This window comes from Ahaetulla prasina, chromosome 5, assembly GCF_028640845.1.
Source record: "Ahaetulla prasina isolate Xishuangbanna chromosome 5, ASM2864084v1, whole genome shotgun sequence".
Classification (NCBI taxonomy): domain Eukaryota; kingdom Metazoa; phylum Chordata; class Lepidosauria; order Squamata; family Colubridae; genus Ahaetulla; species Ahaetulla prasina.
In genome coordinates, this window is record NC_080543.1 from 8,631,017 (window position 1) to 8,646,932 (window position 15,916).

General features: G+C 47.4%; 1 protein-coding gene across 1 annotated transcript; it reads right to left on the reverse strand.

Moving 5' to 3' along the window:
• Nucleotides 1–8,954: 8,954 nt before the first annotated feature.
• On the reverse strand, nucleotides 8,955–10,123 carry FAM181B (family with sequence similarity 181 member B). Its single transcript, XM_058185130.1, has one exon. The coding sequence runs from the start codon at nucleotides 10,071–10,073 to the stop codon at nucleotides 8,955–8,957; it is 1,119 nt and encodes a 372-aa protein (XP_058041113.1). The 5' UTR covers nucleotides 10,074–10,123.
• Between the last annotated feature and the right edge of the window lie 5,793 nt (nucleotides 10,124–15,916).

Here is a 15,916-nt window from a genome sequence, read left to right on the forward strand (position 1 = left end):
AGAAGCCACCTAGGCCACGCCCACCATGGCCACACCCACCCAGCAACCGGACAGAGAACTCCTTGCTAAAAATTTTGAAGCCCGCCCCTGGAGGCTGAATCCGGAAGCGAATCCGGCTTCCCCAATGGTGGGATTCAAATAATTTAACAACCGGTTCTCTGCCCTAATAATTTCTTCCAAAAAACCAGTTCACCAAACTGCTCAGAAAGTTAACAACCGGTTCTCCCGAAGTGGTGCGAACTGGCTGAATCTCACCACTGGGCTTCCTTATTGACTTATTGGTTTATTATGAAAATAAACAGAGAGTATGTAGTATCCAAAGAAATCCACCAGATGGTGATAAAGGACTTTGTCTATTAAATATCGCCCTGCCCTCGAAACATATTTTACAGTACTGTATATGAAAAGTTCTACCTATGGTTTTCATGCCACAATTTGATGGGTGTCTCCAACCACTGTGAATTTATCATTCCGGCTGCCCATCATAATAATTTCCCCCATGCTAGGAGAAACCTTATTAAGATTGGCCCTAAGAGTTGTAGATGAGCATTGCACTAATCCCACTTCGTTGCTGTTAGTTGCGAAGTCGTGTCCGCCCCATCGCGACCCCATGGACAACGTTCCTCCAGGCCTTCCTATCCTCTACCATCCTCTGGAGTCCATTTAAGCTCACGCCGACTGCTTCAGCCACCTCGTTCTCTGTCGTCCCCTTCTTCTTTTGCCCTCAATCTTTCCCAGCATTCGGCTCTTCTCCAGTGAGTCCTTCCTTCTCATTAGGTGGCCAAAGTATTTGAGTTTCCTCTTCAGGATCTGGCCTTCTAAAGAGCAGTCAGGGTTGATCTCCTCTAGGACTGACCAGTTTGATCACCTTGCAGTCCAAGGGACTCGCAGGAGTCTTCTCCAGCACCAGAGTTCAAAGGCCTCAATTCTTTGGCGCTCAGCCTTCCTTATGGTCCAACTGTCACAGCCATCCATTGCAACTGGGAAAACCATAGCCTTGACTATACGCACTTTTGTTGGCAGGGTGATGTCTCTGCTTTTTAGTATTCTGTCTAGATTTGCCATAGCTTTCCTCCCCAGGAGCAAGCGTCTTTTAATTTCTTGGCTGCAGTCCCCGTCTGCGGTGATCTTGGAGCCCAGGAAAATAAAATCTGTCTCTATCTCCATTTCTTCCCCATCTATCTGCCAGGAATTGAGAGGGCCGGATGCCATGATTTTAGTGAGCTACGCAAGCCCCTTCGCCAGGACAAGGCAGTAATCCATGAAAGGGACTAATCCCACTAATTAGCATCAATTCCAGTTTGGTTTAGTGGTTAAATCACCAGACTAAAAACCAGGAGACCGTGAGTTCTAGTCCTGCCTTACTGTAGGCATGAAAGCCACTGGGTGACTTAGGGCCAATCAGCAGAAGACAGTGGCCTTAGTCCCGCCTTAGCCATGAAAGCAAGTTGGGTGACTTAGGAGCAATCGGCAAGAAATGATGAGTTCCAATCCTGCCTTAGGCTTTCACAGCTGCTGGGTGACTTTGGGCCAGTCACTAGCAGACAGTGAGTTCTAGTCTCACCAAAGGCAGGAAAACTGGCTGGTGACTTTGGGCCAATCACCAGGAGACAGTGAGTTCTAGTTCCGCCTTAGGCATGAAAGCCAGCTGGGTGACTTTGGGCGGATGACCAGGAGACGGTGAGTTCTAGTTTTTGTTTTTGTCAGTGGCCCATTTACCTATTGATTTTCAAGCGCAGTTCGGACTATAATTTCTATTGGTAAGCAAGGCAGCTACTAAGTGAATCATACTCAGTTTTATGATCATGGTTGTTAAGTGAATCACTTCAGTTCTTAAATGAATCCGTCATCTGTCAAGTAAATCTTCTCTTTCTCCATTAACTTTGCTGGTCGGAAACCAGTTGGGAAGGTCGCAAACAGTAATCATTTGAATCCAGGATGGCTGTGATTGTCATAAATATACGGCAGTTGCCAAGCACCTCCATTTTGATGGTGTGACCGTGGGAAACTGCAACGGTCATAAATGTGAGGATCAGTTGGAAGTTACTTTTTTCAATGCTTTTGCAACTTTAGACACTAAACAAATGGTTATAAGTCAAGGACTTGAGGAAAGCCCTTTGTTGCTGTAAATGGAGGGCCAGAAGAATGCGCACACCCTGCCCGGTAGAGGGGGTATTCAGCTGGTTCAAACTGTTTTGGACTGGTTCGGACTGGTTCAGACAGATTTCGGGCAAATTGTTAGCTGCAACTGTGGGTGGGCCTGGACAGTGTACAGTAGTGGCCAAAATTGTGGAAACCTTTTGGGAAAAGTGTATTTTTGAGGTTTGATGGCTAATAACACCTTTTTGTGGGAGGGAGGTTTCAAGATAATACTATTCCACTGCTGCAATGGCCTGGGAATAGCCCAGACCTTCACCCAATGGAAAAGCTATGGAGACGACTAAAGAAACTGGTTAATCAGAAGCGACCCAGCAATAAAACCCAGTTAATAGAAGGCATCATTCAATCTTGGTTTCACATTATAACAGCTGCAGAACTCAAAGACTTGGTTCACTCCATGGGAAGACGTTGTACGGCCGTAATTCATGCTAAAGGTTACCCAACTAAGTATCAATTGACATGGTGATCATTTTGTATATCTCGTTTTTTTTCTATGGTGATCATTTTTGTACATCTCGTTTTTTCTACGTGTTGAAATGATATGGGGCTACACCCATCTTTCAATTGAAGGAGAAAAGACCACAAAGGATTGGAGAAACAATAATTATTTATTTATTTGGAATTATTTATTTTAGGGTTGTGTAGATGTTGGGGTCCCTTATCATCCCTTCTTTATCCTGTAACTGCTCTTCTAGTAGCAAATCCTTCATAAAAGTTATTGCATTACATTCTTGATTAAATTATCTTTCCATTGATATATAATTTTATGGTACTACTCCCCCCAAAAAAAGTGGTGTTATTAGCTAGTGTTAGAAAATACACTTTTCCCAAAACGTGTCCCCAATTTTGGCCACTACTGTACTAGTCGTATTTTACTGTTGTCATGACAGCTGGAAAACTGGCTTTCCACATTAACTATGATTCTTCCTAGCCACAGCTGTTGCAAAAGCCCAACCTCCCTCACTCCAAAAAATTAAAACCCTGAAGGTGCAGGAAGGCAAACAACTCACAGCCAACCACTTAAGTAGAGTTAAGAACATATTTATTTCAAGGATTTTTCTACACCTGAAGTTCCCCAACTCATTTTACAACTCGTATTAGGCGGTTGGGGCCATAGATCAAGGCATTCTTTGTATCGCCCGCTCCCCTCCCCACCTCCCCAATTGTTTGTCATTAATCATTACAGCATGGTGCAGCTTGACGGGTGTTTAATTAGCATAACTTAATTCTCAAATTATATTTTGCATGCATGATGTTCCAGTGGCATTGGTGTTCACGGCCTGCACAAGTTCTGGAGATGTTACAAACGGGATCAATGCTTCGATTAGCATTGAATAAATCCCCAAATGATTATTTGCAGTATCTTTTGATACGTTGTTAACCCGTGCAAATCTAAAACAGATTTAAGATTAAGACTCTGGGATAGGTAGCCTTGGGTTTCGCACATGGCTCTAAGCTAACAGCGGTTTTGTTTTTAGCTTCCTGTCCTGTGAGAAGCCACCGTTCAGCCATCCACGATTTATGGCTTTGTGTCAGAGGTGGGTTTCAGCAGGTTGTGACCAGTTCTGGCGAACCGGTAGCGGAAATTTTGAGTAGTTCGGAGAACCAGTAAATACCACCTCTGACTACCCCATCTATTCTCTGCCTCCCGAGTCCCAGCTGATCGGGAGGAAATGGGGATTTTGCAATAACCTTCCTCTGGAGTGGGGAGGGAATGGAGATTTTACAATATCCTTCCCCTGCCACACCCACCAAGCCACGCCCACAGAACCGGTAGTAAAAAAAAAAATTGAAACCCACCACTGCTTTGTGTGTTGCAGAACCCAGCCGCTTTTTAGTCACAAACCACTGTTAGCAAAGACAGGCTTACGCCCCACGGAGAGTTTCGGGTTTAATATCTATCGTCTTAAACAGCACTTCTACAATAAAAAAATGTAGTGCAACCTGACCATGGCTGAAGTTCTCAGGAATTAGTCACAAACACATTGCCAGTTTTCTTCAATTAGGAACATTGTTGGCACCCGTTAATGAAAACACAGAATCACAATTTACAGGAATAGACAACAACCCTGCAAGAACAGAAACAGACCTAGGAGGGAGATGGCTGTTGTTGAAAAACTGAAGTTGTGTAGAAAGTTAGGACCCACCCCTCTCCTGGAAGAATGCAATAATTTAGGGAATATTAAAAAGGAAGAATATTTCCCCTAAAAGAGAAATAAGAAATCTTAAGGGAGACAGAAACTCAGAGCCCCAGCTCCCTGCCTCCAGCAGATATTTGGTGCCCGTTGAGAAAGACTGGGCTTTGCTGGGCTGAGGGACTCTGGGAATTGAAGTCCACAAGTCTTAAAGGGACCAAGGTTGGAGACCCCTGAGATATAGCTTAGATCAGAATTCTGCCGCGTCAAGGTAGAGTTTAGATCAGGGATGTTTAACCTTAGCAACTTTTAAGACCCATGGATTTCAACTCCCAGAATTCCCCAGCCAACATGTCAAGTACAAGTCACCTTTTCGTGATTGAGAACATCCAATAAAGTGCTAAGTAACACCTGTCTAAAATACAATCTCTGGAAAAAATGCACGTGCAAAGGATCAAAAATGGGACGTAATGATGTCCCGGTGGGTGGGCGGAGCTTCCCGCCGCCAGCGCTACGGGTTCGCACGACCTGGATAGATCCGGCTGGAATTCACCGCTGGATTAAGGGAGCTGGAGGCTAAAACATATGAAGAACGGTTGCAGGAATTGGCTTATGTCTAGTTTAATGAAAAGAAGGACTTGGGGTGACATGGTAGCAGCCTTCCAATATTTGGGGGGCTGCCACAAAGAAGAGGGAGTCAAGCTATTCTCCAAAGCACCTAAAGGCAGGACAAGAAGCAACGGGTGGAAACTATTCAAGGAGAGAAGCAACCTAGAACTAAGGAGGAATTTCCTAGCGGTGAGAAAAATCAACCAGTGGAACAACTTGCCTCTAGAAGTTGTGGCTGCCCCATCACTGGAGGATATTAAGAAAAGCCTGGACATCCATTTGTCTGAAATGGTATAGGGTCCCCTGCTCAAGCAGAGGGTTGGACTAGAAGACCTCCAAGGTCCCTTCCAACTCTGTTATTTTATGTTCTATGTTCTAGCCTGATCTGCATGCATGCACTAAACTAAAAAAAGTATGAATGTGGTTATGAGAAAAATCCACACGTCGTTATCCACACAATTCGGTGCTGTACATGAATGAAGCATGAAGCATTAGCAAAGCAGGGCATGACCAGTTTCATCCTTATTGGGACTCGTCAGATGCGCATAGCCAAACACCACTCGGCAGCAAAACCCAGAAGATCCTAAAACTAACATGCTGTACAGGCATTCTTTGACTTACAATCACAGTTTCGGACGAGAATTTCCATTGCCAAGCAAATTAAGTGTAAAGGGAGTCGTGCCCTGTTTTGCGACCTTTTGTGGTGCAGTTGTTAAGCGAATCGGTGCCATTGTTAAAGCGAATCACAGTTTGACTTTCCCCATTGATTTTGCTTGTCGGAAGCCAGGGATCAGATGAACCCTTGGATACTGCAGCCATCATAAAATAGATGCTTGGTTGCGCTTGGCGTGACCGCGAAGACGCGGCGATGGTCGTAAGGGCAAGGACCAGTCGTAAGTCACTTTTTTCAGTGCTGTTGTAAATTTGAAAGGTCCACTAAAGCAAATGATTGTAAGTTAAGGACTACCTGTACCATTCCTCTTTTAATGCCTCCCTAATCCCTTACGGAGGGGAGTCTGGGCAACTGAATGGAACTGCTAAGTGTTTACTGGCCAGATGCCCTTCCTGTCGCCAATGCGGAGGTTTTTTTTTCGGCAGATATATTCACATTGTGCCCAGAGAGATAAATATCTGCCTCTACCTAGGATCGAACTCGCAGCCTCCTGATTGTGAGGCGAGACCTCTCCACCTCTAGGCCACCGTACGACTCTCAAGGACTACCTGTATGTAGTTATATAAAGCACAATGAATTCAATTCCTGATACATTAAGAGGGTTTGAACCAGGGGTGAAATCCAGCAGGTTCTGACAGGTTCTGGAGAACTGGTAGTGGAAATTTTGAGTAGTTCGGAGAATCAGCAAATACCACCTCTGGCTGGCCCGAGTGAGGTGGGAATGGAGATTTTGCAGTATCCTTCCTCCAGGAGTGGGGAGGGAATGGGGATTTTGCAGTCTCCTTCCCCTTGAGTGAGGAGGGAATGGAGATTTTGCAGTATCCTTCCCCTGCCATGCCCACCAAGCCACGCCCACAAAATCGGTAGTAAAGAAATTTGGATTTCACCACTAGTTTGAACCCTGGTTTGTATTTTCTGTACATCTAGAGTCCCGAAAAGGATACAAAACAGTCATGTACACCCTCCAGAAGGTTAATATAACTGAATTATCACCAAACAGAACATTGATTGTGAAAAACAAATAAGTTCCATGTAAACAGTCATGTAAAATCTTGTGGACGGAAGCATAATAGGATGTAACACCTATATAATTCTCTCCGACAGCTTAAGAGACGGTAGGTAAGTTGTAGGTAACATTACGAAACAGAGGGGCAGGAAGTCCTCGACGTACGACCACAATTGAGCCCAACATTTCCGCTGTTGTTAAGCAAGACAAGTTTGTTCAGTGAGGTCTTCTGCCCCATTTTACGTCCTTCCTGGTCACCGTTGTCGAGTTAGTGACACGGCGGTTAAGGGATTGCGGCTCCCGCGTTGACTTTGCTTGTCAGAAGGTCGCAAAAGGGGATCTTGAATGACTGCAACCCGTCATAAACAGGAACCAGCTGGCAATCATTTGAATTTGGGGGGGATGCCAAAACGGCCGTAGATGTGAAACAGGGTCATAAGTCGCTTTTTTTCAGTGCGGTTGAAGTTGGAATTTCAAAACCAGATCATAAGTCCCGTTTTCGAACAATTGCTAAGTGGCTGGTCGTAAGTCGAGGACTGTGGGTAGTCCTGGAACTACAACCATTCACTTAGTGACTGTTTTCATCCTCCCCCTCACCTCACATTCCTGTGATCACACATATTTACAACTGTTTGCAGAGTCATATAATCATGATTTAAGTTTTTGTCCAAAACCGACATTTCCATCATAGAATCGGGTCCGGTCATGTGGCGACCCACGTTACAACTATCACAACTTGCTACCATTATTTCCAATTCCTCAATTACAGTCATAAGTCAAGGACTTCCTGTAAAGGAGATGATTATTATTATTTTTTCATTCTCTTGCTTGCAACTTAGAAAAGAGGAATAAAGTTTGCAGATTGTCATTGCAGGTAGCCTGGTCCGCCTACACGATGCAAAAAATGTTACAAACTAGATTTTTAAATAGATATCAAGGCAAGTCACTATGTACAGGTAGTCCTCCACTTACGACAGTTCATTTAGTGACCGTTCAAAAGTGCAACAAAACATTTTCCACACTTACGACCGTTGCGACATCCTCACGGCCGTGTGATTTACATTCGGGATGCTTGACAACTGATTCACATTTATGACGCTTGTAGTGTCCCAGGGGGTGTCGTGTGAACCCCTTTTGCAGAGGACAAGCAAGTCAATGGGGAAGCCAGATTCACCTTAATAACCACGGTGCTAAACTTCACAACTGCGGCACAACAGGTCGTAAAATGGGGGCAAAATTCACTTAACGAATGTTTCACTTAGCAACCAAGATTTGGGACTCCATCGCAGCCGTAAATCGAGGATTACTTGTATATCGCCCTAACAATCTGGGTCCTCCATCTTTGGAAGGATGGAAGGCCGAGTCGAACCTTGAGCCGGTCAAGATCGAACTGTAGGCAGCCGGCAAAGTTTGCCTGCAATACTGCATTCTAACCACTAGGCCACCGTGTTGCTTTTATGATTTCGTTCTGGAAACTAACCTAGGCATGCAAATCCCCAAGTCCAATATCAGTTCTCCCCCCATATAACAAGACTTAATTCAGCTTGGACAAAAATGGCCCATAAGGCTATGAAAACATTATAATTCAGAGGATCTGGATTTAAGACTTTACACAGGCTTAACTGTTCCGGGGGGTGGGTGTCCCCCAAATTCCTGGGAAAGGATGGGTTCTTTTGTTAAGACACTTAATAATTCTCCTGCCAGTCACTTTTCAACCATCAACATCCAACTTTCCTTTGATGTCAAAACCTTTCGGGCCCCTCTGAAGTTCAACACAAGTCTGCGTAATCGGAAGTGAGGCTGGAAGAGAAGGATGGAAGACGTAGTCCAGGACCTCCAGAGGGCATCAGGCAGGGCAAGGCTGCCCAAAGTCTTTCCCAAGTAGTCTTCCTTGCCCTACCAATGAGTGGGTGCCCACTTCCAGGGGTCTCTTGCCCTCCAAGTCCACACCTCGCCCGCTTTGCCCCTTATATCGGGGATCCAGGGAGGGGAGTGTCCCCCAAATTCCTGGGAAAGGGTTGGTTCTTCTGTTAAGACACTAATGGTTCTCCTGCCTGTCACTCTTCAACCATCAACATCCAACTTTCCTTTGATGTCAAAACATTTCAGGACCCTCTGAAGTTGAAGTCTGCGTAATCGGAGGAGGTGAGGCTGGAAGAGGAGGGTGGGACCTCCAGAGGGCATCAGGCAGGGCAAGGCTAGCCATAGTCTTTCCCAAGTAGTCTTCCTTGCCCTACCAATGAGTGGGTGCCCACTTCCAGAGGTACCTCGCCCTACAAGTCCACACCTCGCCCTCTTTGTCCCTTATCTTGGGGTCCCTCCGTCCCCCATTCCCCACCCCACTTCGTCTCTTCCACTCCTCCCCCAAGGACTAAAGGCTGGGGTAAGGCACCCCCCGATTGTAGCCATAATCGTAGGGCATCGACGGCGGAGGCGGCAGCGGGCAATCTGCAAAGAAGGGTGCCGTCGGATCCGACACGGCGGCAGCAGCGGCGACGGCGGCGTAGAGAGCCGGCAGGGGTCTCAAGGGGGTCTCGGCGTACAGCAGAGGTGCCAACGACGGCAGCGGCTCGTACAATGATGGCTCCAGAGGCAGCTCGGCCGGAAAGACGGACGGCGGCGGTGGCGGAGGCTCCGTCGATTCCTGCAACAAGGCTCTGTAATCCGGGGCGGCCAGCAGATCGAAGAGCTCTTCGGCCACCGACGGGACGGGTCCTTCCAAGCCGGCATGGTTGGGTGGCCGGTTGGGCGCTGGCTCAGTGAAGAAGGAGCGGGGCAGGTTGCGGTTCCGCAAAGGGACTTTCTTGCAGGCGATCCCAGGAGCCGTCTGGGAGGACCCTGCCCGATCCTTGCCGTCGGAGGCAGGAACGGCCGGGGTTGCAACGGCCGCCGTCGGGGTTCCGCCGGACTGGAAAGGCGTCGAGCGCAAGCAGGAGTCGAACAGCGCGGCTAGGCTTTTGCTCTCCCGTTTGGCCGGGGGAGGCTTGCAGGAAGGAGCCGCCGCCGCCGCGGCACCGGCGCTACAAGGCGTCGACGAGGCCGAGAATGGCTTGTTCGCGGGGGCGGCGGAGGCAGCGGCGGTAGCGGCTGCGGGAACCGGATCGGGAGTTGTTGCCGCCGCCGCCGCCGTCTCCGCGTTTGCCCCGAGGAGGCCGGTGCAGCGCTTGATCTGTTTCTGCAGATACTTCCGATGGTTGACTTTCCGTTTGGATTTGCCCGGCTTGTCCAACGCCAGCTTGATGTTGCTCGACGCCGAATCGATGAACCTCAACAGGTCCCGGGTGGCTTCGCGGAAATCGGACGTTTCGGGACAACCACTCCCGCCGGCGTCGTTAGCCCCGCCGACACCTTCCAGCAACAGCAACGCTCCGCCGTCGACACCGCTGCCGCCGACATCGTCGGGGCCGTAGCAACTCTCGCCGGTCGGGAAGCCGAAAGGGACGAACGGGTGATGGTGGGGAGGCGGCAAAGGCGCCGTTTGCACCGCCATCGAGTTTTCTTTCCCCCCCCCCCAAACACACACACTTTTTTACTGCGGTCTTCGGGCAGCGGTAAAAAAAGGACGCCGGCGTCGAGGGAGAGGCTGCCCGGATGGACCAAGCATCTTTACACCCGGAGGCCTCCTGGAGAAGGAGGGAGGGAGTTTGAAAGCCGGGTCTGGCCGGGCAATGGGGCCGGGCTGCCTGTTGCCGGGGCCGCCGCCTCTGCAAACTTCGGCGAAGCTGCGAAGCGATGGTAGCGCGGCTGCTGCTTCTGCTTCTTTTTTTTTTCTTTTTTCTTTTTTTTCCCCACCCCTCGGCTTTCACTTGGCGGGCGGAGGAGGAGGAGGAGGAGGAGGCGGGGGACGGGAAGGGGCTCGCCGGGGGCGGAGAGGGGAGGGGGCGGTTAACTCTTGAATGGCCTCCAGAGCCAAAGTGTGTGTGTGAGAAAGAGAGGGAGGGAGGGAGAGAGACAGAAAGAGAGGGAGGGGGAGAGAGGGAGAGAGAAAGGGAGGGAGGGAGGGAGAGGGAGGGAGGGAGAGAAAGAGAGAGGAGAGATGGGGAGAAAGGGAAAGAGGGAGGGGAGACTGAGAAAGAGAGGGAGGAAGGGAAGAGAGGGAGGAAGGGAGAGAGAGAGAACGAGGGAGAGAGGGAGAGGGGGAGGGAGGGAGAGAAAGAAGGGAGGAAGGGAGAGAGAGAGAACGAGGGAGAGAGGGAGAGGGAGAGAGAGAGAGAGAAAGATAGGGAGGGAGAGAGAGTCAGAGAGAGTTATTTGATGTCTGTAGAAAAGGGAGGTTGGACTTCGGGCGAGTTTTTGATTCTTCGTGAGAACCTCGGGGTAGGGGTTTTGGCATTTAGTCATGCCGGCCACATGATCACCAAGATGTCTTCGGACAGCGCTGGCTCTTTGGCTTTGAAACGGAGATGAGCACCGCCCCCTAAAGTCGGGAACAGCTAGCACATATGTGCGAGGGGAACCTTTACCTTATCTATCTATCATTCCATCCAGATCTAGATAGATAGATACAAGATAGATAGATAGATAGATAGATAGATAGATAGATAGATAGATAGATAGATAGATAGATAGATAGATAGATAGATAGACAATATGAAAATCTATCTGTCAATATCTATATCTGTCTATCTATCCATCCATATCTATCTATCTATCTTTCTAAATATAGAAAACTGTCTGTCTGTCTATCTATCTATGGTATTTCTATTTATCACTACAAATAATGAAATATCTATCTCTATCTATCCATACATACATACATACATCCTTCCATTCAATATGCAGGTGTATCTATATATATCTATATATATGTAGGTCTTTGGTTTTATATATATATATACCTACAAATATCGAAATCTCTATCTATCTATCTATCTATCTATCTATCTATCTATGCCTGCCTACCTACCTACCCACCCAGCTCTCTCAATATGGAAATTTATCTACCTACGGTGCCTATCTATCCCACTTTGCTTGTTGATTCTGGCTTTATCAAAACCATCCTGAATTGCAAATAGTTTTCTCCCACCCCCAGTTAACAAGATGGACCGAAAGAGACCAACGATGAGGAGGAGGGATGGAGCATGGCCAAAGTGAGAGTATTCTCTCTTTCTTTCCCCCCCACCTCGCTCCCTCCCCCTCCTCTCTCTCTCTCTCTCTCTCTCTCTTTAATTTGATCAAAGTGGGTACCCCTTTTCTTTCCTTTCCTTTCCTTTCTCCCTCCAGGGCCGATGGGAAAATGAGAGCGGCCAAACAGGTGTCCTCCCCCACTCCCGCCCCTCCCCCCTCCCCCCACATACAATCTCATTTCCTGCTTGCGTCTTAATCTGCTCGTCTATCGAGTAAGTCAGCAGTGGGAATTTCTCTCCCTGCCTGACAAGCATTATGGAAAGGCTTTGACATACAGCCTTCCAGGACCTAAACAGGCCAGCCTATTCTTTGACTTGCGTGAAAGGGAGCTTTGTGCCAAATATTCATTAAACTGCACCACACAAGACCTTCAGAAAGCCGGGGAGGGGGAGGGGGAAGAGGGGGAGGATAAGAAAGGGCGGTGGGGGGGGGAGAAGGGGAGGGACGTCCCCTCAATAATGAACACTCCATTTAACTGCAAAAGGAGCCAGAGCTGTTAAATGAAAGGGAAATCAAGGCCACTTTGGGCTGGGTGACCTAAAAGAGGAAGGGGGAAGATCTTGGTGTGCTCTGTGTGTGTGTGAACAGAATAGAATAGAATAGAATAGAATAGAATAGAATAGAATAGAATAGAATAGAATAGAATAGAATAGAATAGAATAGAATAGAATTTTTATTGGTCAAGTGTGATTGGACACACAAGGAATTTGTCTTGGTGAATAAGCTCTCAGTGTGAATGGAATGGAATGGAATGGAATAGAATAGAATAGAATAGAATAGAATAGAATAGAATAGAATAGAATTTTTATTGGTCAAGTGTGATTGGACACACAAGGAATTTGTCTTGGTGAATAAGCTCTCAGTGTGAATGGAATGGAATGGAATGGAATGGAATGGAATGGAATAGAATAGAATAGAATAGAATAGAATAGAATAGAATAGAATAGAATAGAATAGAATTTTTTATTGGCCAAGTGTGATTGGACACACAAGGAATTTGTCTTGGTGCATATGCTCTTAGTGAGTTATATGCTCATAAAAGAAAAGATACATTCATCAACAATTATAAGGTGAAGATAGAATCAAGAATCATAAGGGAAAGAAAGAAAGAAAGAAAGGGAGGGAGGGAGGGAGGGAGGGAAGGAAGGAAGAAAGGAAGGAAAGAAAGAAAAAGAAAAAGAAAAAGAAAGAAAAAGAGAGAGAGAGAGAAAAAATGAAAGAGAAAAAGAAAAGGAGGGCGGGGGAAGGAAGGAAGAGGGAGAGGAAGGAAGGAATGAGGAGGAAAGAAAGATAGAAAGATAGAAAGAAAAGAAAAGAAAAGAAAAGAAAGAAAAGAAAAGAAAAGAAAAGAAAAGATAGAATAGAATAGAATTTTTTATTGGCCAAGTGTGATTGGACAGACAAGGAATTTGTCTTGGGGCATATGCTCTCAGTGTACATAAAAGAAAAGATATCAAGGTACAACACTTAATGATAGTCATAGGGTACAAATTTAACACTTAATGATACAACACTTAATGATAGTGATAGGCTACAAATAAGTGTGTGTGAGTGTGCGCACGCGCGCAAGCAGGATTTTTACAAAACTGGAAGGAGGCCTCTGCCTGCAAAAGTTTGCAACCCCAATTTGAGGCATGTGGGGACTCCCGTATGGCCCCCCCCTTCTCCTTGTAACTTTTTGGCAGGAAGCAGCTAGAGAGGTTCAGATTGTTTGCTGGGCCGTGGAAAAGTGGTCCAGGCAGAAGAAGATGTCAGGAAAGCACCAGAAGCTTCCAGGCTGCCGAAAGAACCGTTGTAACATCGATGATATAAGAGACTGGCATTGGACAAAACTCAGCAGCATTTCTTTCTTCTTTTTCTTTTTTTTTCTTTTTTTTGTGGAGATAACAATTTGGCCCTTAACACCAATAAGACCAAGGAGCTTATAGTGGACTATAGAAGGAATAGATCAGACAGACAGCCAGAGATGTGGGGGCTGCTAGGGGTTCGCAGGGGTTTGGGAGAACCTCTAGCTAAGATTCTGTGCAGTTTGGAGAACTCCCAAATCCCACTCCTGGCTGGCCCTACCTACCACACCCTGCTCCTCCCAGGAGTCCCCATGCAGCCCTTTTTTGGATGTAGGTAAATGCAGGGCGCACATGGAGGCTCAGGAAGGGTGAAAAATGGGCCTACTGGAAGTTTGGGAAGGCTAGAAACAGAGGGCCTCCGGAGCCTGGGGAGACCGTTTTCGCCCTCCCGGAGGCTCGAGAAAAGCCTCCGGAGCCTGGAGAGGGCAAAAACACCTCCCCCCACAATATGTTGCAGGAAGCTGACTAGGCCACGCCCACCATGGCCACATCCAACCAGCAACCGGGCAGAGAACCCCTTGTTAAAATTTTTGAAGCCCACCCCTGCATCCAGCCCTTGCTTATCAATGGAGACCAAGTGGAGCAAGTGGCAGATTTCTGGGTGTTATCATAAAAGAGGACCTGACCTGGGGTGCTCATATTGCAACACTGGTCAAAAGGGCCCAGCAGAGATTATACTACCTGAGACTTCTCAGGAAACAACAACTGAATGAGAAACTGCTGGTGACCTTATACCGCTGCACCATAGAGAGTATTTCAAACTTACTGCACCTGTGTATGGTTTGCCAATTGCACAGTGGCAGGTAGAACAGAGGGTCAACGTCATTGCCCAGAGGATCATTGGCTGCCCTCTCCCATCTTTGGAAGAGCTTGATAGCTCCCGCTGCCTTAAGAAAGTTCAAAACATTCTTAAAGATCCATCTCATCCTGGGCACCTTTTTTTTTTTTTTTTGAACTATTACCGTCTGTGGTAATAGTTGCAATTTGACAGTGGTGAAATTCAATTTTTTTTTTACTACTGGTTCTGTGGGCGTGGCTTGGTGGGCATGGCTTGGTGGGCATGGCAGAGGAAGGATACTGCAAAATCTCCCTTCCCGCCCCACTCCAGGGAGAGGATACTGCAAAATCTCAATTCCCTCCCCACTCCTGGGGGGGAAGGATACTGTAGAATCTCCATTCCCTGGGGGAAGGACATTGCAAAATCCCCATTCCCACCCAACTCGGGGGCCAGCCAGAAGTGGTATTTGCCGGTTTTCCAAACTACTCAACATTTCCTCTACTGGTTCTCCGAACTACTCAAAATTTCCGCTACCGGTTCTCCAGAACCTGCTGGGTTTCACCCCTGATCTGGCAGACGGTACAGGATCATAAAAGCAAGGACAAATAGGATGCAAGACAGCTTTTATCCCAAGGCAGTAACCATATTGAATTCTACCGTATAGTGCAATATTAATGCAATATCGGGGGGCGGGGTTTCAATTCAATTGTATAGAATGTGATAGCCGGCACTATCAGCTCTGGCAGCAAACTAGCGAGCGTCTGCCAAGTGACTCTGTTATCTCCCTTGATGCCGATGAGTCACCCAGGAACAAACAGTACTTCAGCTCTAGTCTAGTGACCTGGATGATGGAGAATCTCTACAGACTTTGAGCTATACAATTTGGGATGAACACCCCTTCGAATGGTGCGTGAGTACGAATGGGTTTTCAGAAAAATTGCAGACTACAGGAACCATTTGCGCTTCAGTTTGAGATGCGGAGAACCACCAAATCATCTCCAACAACTTGTTTGTTCTGTCTTCCTCCGCCTCCGTCCGAGTGATGGCTTAATTAGCCGGCACTATCAGCTCTGGCAGCAGAATAGCCAGCATCTGCCAAGTGCCTCCGTTATCTTCCACGACACTGGTGACTCACCCAGGAACAAACTTCAGCTCTTAGTCAATCAGTGGATTTGCCTGTTACGAAGAGACACAGCAGTTCTTGCTGCCTTTATATCCTGTGGGGTGTGGCTCCATGACTCAGCACTTCCTAGGCCTGCCCCACCCCTGCTTCTGTTGTTCCCACCTCTCCTGCCTATGAAACCTAGGGTCCAGCCAGGCCTGATTGCCATCAGCTGGGTCTGGAGGTGTGACCTGGAGGGAAAAGAGTAAGGGGACGGAGGCCTTGTTATCTCTTCCACCTGGCCTGTTTCTGGCTCCTGGAGCTGAGCCAAGGAAGCCGGTGCTCCCAAGGTAAGTCCTGATGGCCCTTCCCCCTCACTTTCCAAGTCACTTTCTGGCAGGGGGCCCGGCTCGGGGGGCGCAGACACAACATTCAGTCAGAGAATAGGGTGCAGTCTGGGGGCACAATTTTTTTTTGAA

Excerpts from the sequence above, each read along its gene's own strand:
- FAM181B (XM_058185130.1), bottom strand. The coding sequence starts at position 10,073 with ATGGCGGTGCAAACGGCGCCTTTGCCGCCTCCCCACCATCACCCGTTC.